The sequence below is a fragment of the Austrofundulus limnaeus genome, unplaced genomic scaffold, assembly GCF_001266775.1.
Source record: "Austrofundulus limnaeus strain Quisiro unplaced genomic scaffold, Austrofundulus_limnaeus-1.0 Scaffold378, whole genome shotgun sequence".
NCBI classification, from domain to species: Eukaryota; Metazoa; Chordata; class Actinopteri; order Cyprinodontiformes; family Rivulidae; genus Austrofundulus; species Austrofundulus limnaeus.
Window position 1 is genome coordinate 163,604 of NW_013952780.1, and position 5,172 is coordinate 168,775.

The 5,172-nt window shown below is 40.4% G+C and overlaps 1 protein-coding gene across 1 annotated transcript in view; it reads right to left on the reverse strand.

Moving 5' to 3' along the window:
- The window catches only part of LOC106528423 (carboxyl-terminal PDZ ligand of neuronal nitric oxide synthase protein), a 31,846-nt gene that overhangs the window by 15,274 nt on the left and 11,400 nt on the right, over positions 1-5,172 (reverse strand). The window contains exons 3-5 of the mRNA XM_014023591.1: positions 3,885-3,977; positions 1,180-1,238; positions 1,007-1,115 (exon numbers count right to left, since the gene is read on the reverse strand). Coding sequence (XP_013879045.1) covers positions 1,007-1,115; positions 1,180-1,238; positions 3,885-3,977 — 261 coding nt within the window. The remainder of the gene's footprint in view (positions 1-1,006; positions 1,116-1,179; positions 1,239-3,884; positions 3,978-5,172) is intronic.

A 5,172-nucleotide genomic window follows, 5' to 3' on the forward strand; every position in this document is an offset into this window, starting at 1 on the left:
TCTGGTGAAAATTTCATGTCATTAGCACCTCTAGTAATATGTTTACTGAGAAAAATGGTGACGTGTTCAATACTTATTTTACCCGCTGTATGTACTGTAGCTGAAGAGGAGGTGCACAAAAATAATCATTGACTAATTGATGCATTGATAAAATAAACACTGATTAGTCGACGATCAAAACACTCATAGTTGCAGCCCTAGTTGTAATATTCAGTGTTTAGTTTCTCTTCAGAAGTGGGGATCTTTGAATGTTTGGTCTGAGCACAGGTCAGGAAACTCAAACAGGACTTCCAGAATCTGTATCTCCACATCAGAAGGCAGGAGGTTTTATCCTCCGTCTCATTTCTCCGTCTCTGTAAAGATGTTTTCCACGCCGCCTCTGGAGGCTCCTCCTCCCTCCTGTCAGTCAGCTCGTCATGGTGGCTCAAGCTTCAAACATCAACGCAGAAACAACAAAAACCAGAAACGTGGCGCAGAAAATGGATGTTTTCCTCGAGGCAGAGCGGAGAGGGAGCCGCTTTGCTTCTGACAACCTTCTGGAACAAAAGGCTTCATCGATGAGCGACATCTGAGTCCTCCACACGCTGCGATGAAACAAATCAAATCTCCTGTATCAGATGATCCAGTCTGCACTGAGCAGATAAGCCTGCCTGCGTCCCTCACAGAGCTGCAGGTGAAAATGTCCTCAGGAGCAGAACCAAAGAGGTCTTTTCCTGCTCTCTTCCCACCACAGCGATTAGCATTCAGCCCCGCCGCCGTCGGCCCGGTCTCCATGGTGAAGGCTGGGAGCCGACCTCGCTGATGTTTTGTTTTAATCGAAAGGAAAATGCAGACATGTGGAGCGGAACATCTCAGGATTCCACACATGAAGAGCCTGATGTGGTTCAGGACTAACCGTCACTGAGACTCAATCGAACCTGGTTTCTCGTCAGCTTCAAACATAATAAATGCTTTAAAGCAGTAAAGTCTATAACCTGATGTGAACCAAACAAACCGTATAACTTACCTTCCTCTTAGACTTGAAGACATTGCAGCGGAAAACGTTGCCGTCTCCTTCTCTGGCTATGTAGCTGAAAATCTTCAGGTCCTGAGCGTCATGTGAGACGTAAAAGATCCTGCAGAGACAGAAGGACACATGAAGAATCTGTTTGATAAATAAAAACTACATTTAAAGCCCACCTGTAGATGGGATCTTGTGTCACCAAGACAGAGTTCTCGTCCCAGGACCAGCCTTTTCTCTGCAGCAGCATAAAAACAGTCAGAATCAGACACCAACCATGAAACATATTTGTTGGGAGGATGTTTTGCTAACAGATAGACAAACAGCTGTGGGTGAACTAAAAGGCTGAAGGTTTTCATACTAACAGGTCAAAATTTGRTTGTTGGACTTCATCAATGTGAGCCAGCACATTGAACAGAGGATTAAATCCAGAAGTGGTGTGAAGAGAAAACAGCTGATTAAAATGTTTGCAACAACGGCACTTTGTCAAAATACATATAATAAATAAATAACTTATTTATGGACGTTTTAAATGAGGTGTCTGAAACAGCGAGCTGATCASACTCCTGTGTGGTTCTGGTAAAAAGTCTGTTGTTTAGTTACTTGTCTTATATTTACTTTGTGTAACATGTTGTAGTGGTGACTTATGTTAAATATGTTATGGCAGACAGCGTCTCTAAGCTGACTAAGGTTTGTCTTGAAATTCTGTGAACATTCTGTGAAATTTCCACCTCCCGTTTCACCTGAAACATGAGATTTTATCTTTCCTCTGTTCTTAGCCATGGCTAAATGTCTCTTCCTCACTGGTAGAGAAGACGAGGGCACTACGTGGTATCTGTGTTGGAGGTGCCATCTTCTGACAAACTGTCAACAAAAAGAACTTTTCCACCAGGGGTGTCAAACTCATTTTCACCAAGGGCCACATGAGTGRCTCTCAAAGGGCCAGCTGTGGTTAACTGTGACATTTTATGTTTAACTTTGACTAAACAGTGTTTTAACATGTCCTGTTTTAAAGACTGATAAGAACTAAGTGTACGACTGACTAAATCAGAAATAAATAACATGGAAATATAATTAAACGAAAAACTAATAAAGTTTGACTCACTGATGAGGTTCTAGTGAGCAGCTGCCATCTTGAATCCTGAACTCTCACTTTCTGACAAGGAATTCTCATGGATGATCAACAGGCATTATGGGAGATGTAGTTTCTGGTTGATGCTGACTTTAATGCAGCTTATTATGAGACATTAAAGGGATCGCGATTAGTTGTAACATTAGACTTTATTTGATAAACATATATTTTAACTGTAAAATAAAGACTGTAAAAATACTGTAGGCTGTTTAGTTTTGTACATTTTTAAAAATATATTTTAACACATACGGGGCCATTTTATTTACACACAAAGCATTCTGGGTAAATGATGACATCAACTAGGTCATTGGTGCGAGGCTACTAGCGAGCTATATCCACCCTGAAGTTTAATCTTGGACAATATCTGATGATCGACTCTTTTAAATGAAACCAGAGAGCGTTGACAGAGAGGAGAAGGTAGAAATGACTCAGCCTGGAACTGAAAATATGGATGGAGGACAACAGAGCTGCTTCATGGAAGAAGAAACTCAGCTTAGCCAGTTAGCCTTTGTGCTAGCGCCAACGCTATACTGCCTTATATGTATTAGCTCGGTGCTACCGCGACAAACAAGCTAAACTGAGGTCCTCCATCTATATTTTCAGTTCCAGGCTGAGTCATTTCTACCTTCTCCTCTCTGTCAACGCTCYCTGGTTTCATTTAAAAGAGTCGATCATCAGATATTGTCCAAGATTAACCTTCAGGGTGGATATAGCTCGCTCACACCGAGGACCTACCCACGTCATCATTTACCCAGAATGCTTTGCATGCAAATAAAATAGCCCAGTCCGTGTACTATATTTTGAAACTTTCAGTTTAAAGATTATAAAAACTAAACATCCTACAGTATTTTTACAGCCTTTATTTTACAGTTAAAATRCATGTTTATTAAATAAAGTCGAATGTTACAACTAATCGGGGATCCCTTTAATACTAAATTGCTCAGTTACTCAAAGCCAACAGCTCAGGGGCAGGACAATTATTATTATTATCTTTCACCTTTCAAATTTATCTTGTTGCATTTAATCATAAATTTAAAGTTTACCATTGATATAAGAAACAAATTTCATATTAAGTAAACAAACAAAAAAACCCTTTTTTTTCTTTTTTAAAAAATTGTACAAAAAAATGTGTTTTTAGATTTTTTTTTCGTGGGGGGGGGGGTGTAGGTGGGAGTCACTTGCAGACTGAGTTTGAGGGATGTGTTTTATACATTTGTCATTATCAAAAATTAATCAAAGAGCTGATTTGCCTGCTTTTTTAAGTTAAAAAAAACAACAACGTTGGCAGTCTGGATGGAAGTCAAGTGGGCCAGATGTGGCCCACAGGCCACCAGTTRCCCATTCCTGAGTCAAGGCTTATCCATGGAACTGCTCATGATCTCAGGATGATCCGGGGATCAAAATGTAGCTTAAAAAGCAGGAATCTGAAAATGTGCTGAGGTCATTTTGACCAGATGTGATCCTCAGTTTGATGTGATGATTAACATTCATCTTCTGATACGAGTGTCTGAGGCTGAAAAAGAAGAGACGCTGTTTTTTGATTGGAGGATTGGTGAAAAGTGATTTATAAATTGTTTATTTAGTGCTTCAGATTTTGTTTTTTTATTATTTTACACCTAAAATCTTTCATATCGTCACAGAAGTTGTTAATGTCATATGTATAAACACAGATGGAGTTTCTGAATACTGATTTCATTCAGTAGGCACCAGAGAGTCCCACGATCGCCCACCTTTGGGGAAAAACAAACGTACCTTCTTCTTTTTGCGCAGCAGCACTTTGACACAATCGGTGGAAACCAGAATGTTCACCTTCTTTTTCTTGATGTTTTTCAGCTTGAATTCATACTGCGGAGAAAAGAACAAGAMAGAAATCAGCTGAAAGTCCAATCAGAACTACCTGCTTCCTGTTAAATCTTACAGCTGAGATGGAAGAGAGGAGAGCAGAGGACAGGGGGGGTATTTTTATCTCCTTCTCAGGGGAAATGTGAGATTGAGTTAACACTGAGAAACTGTCAGCTTCTGTTTCAGGAGGATTTTTTTAAAGCTTTTAAAAGCAGACTTTTCCAGAGAGATGAGGACATGAGAGACACTTTCATCCCTCTGCATGATTAATACTTTCACTGCRGGCTCCGACTCCAAATATCAGCGCAGGAAGATTAAAACCAACCAGTTATTAAAAATTTAAAAAGCACTTTAAAGACTTCAGATGATGAACTGATCAGATGAAGTATTCTCTCATCTCTACTTTGATTTCTGTAAAAAAAACAAAGGGAAAATCAACATCTGAGAGCTGCATGGGTTTGTCTTGATGTTGGATCGTCAGCAAAACAAGTGATGGTTTCAGAAACAGATCTGAGGCAGCGAGTCTGACCTGTTCTCTCATCCTCCATGTTGTGTGGGAGCTCAAGGTTTCCAGGTGAAGGACGCAGATCCCTTCGTGTGTGTGTGTGTGTGTGTGTGTGTGTGTGTGTGTGTTAAACAGGACCATCCGTCTCAGCGCACAGATCTGTCAGAAGTTGTTGAAGTGGAACACGAGGAGTGTATACCTGCAGCCACAGGTTAAGTCAGTGAACCYGAACCTCCGTTCTCCTCTCTGAAGGTTCTGACTCGTTGGGTTTAAAAGATCCTGTCTGTTGAAATGATTACATCCATCAGAGCTGACAAAGCCTGCAGACGTCAGAGTTTTAATCCTGCTGACAGGAAGCATTTAAAATATTTTCCCCACTTTTTATTGCAAATTGAAGCTATAGTTATACAGGTATATTATTTCTCACAAATCTGCACTCAGTCGCCTGTAACAACAAAGTAAAAACAGATTTTTAAACAATTTTGTGAATTAATTCGAAAGAGAACCCTCAAATATCACATATTCCTCCTGAGTTAAAGAACTTTGAGCAACAGGTCCAGTTCTGAGGTTTTTGCTCCACTCTCTTTACAGATCTGAGTCCGGTTGGTTCCCAGTGTCAGACCAGAAGGATGGGTGTGTGTGTGTGTGTGTGTGTGTGTGTGTGTGTGTGTGTGTGTGTGTGTGTGTGTGTGT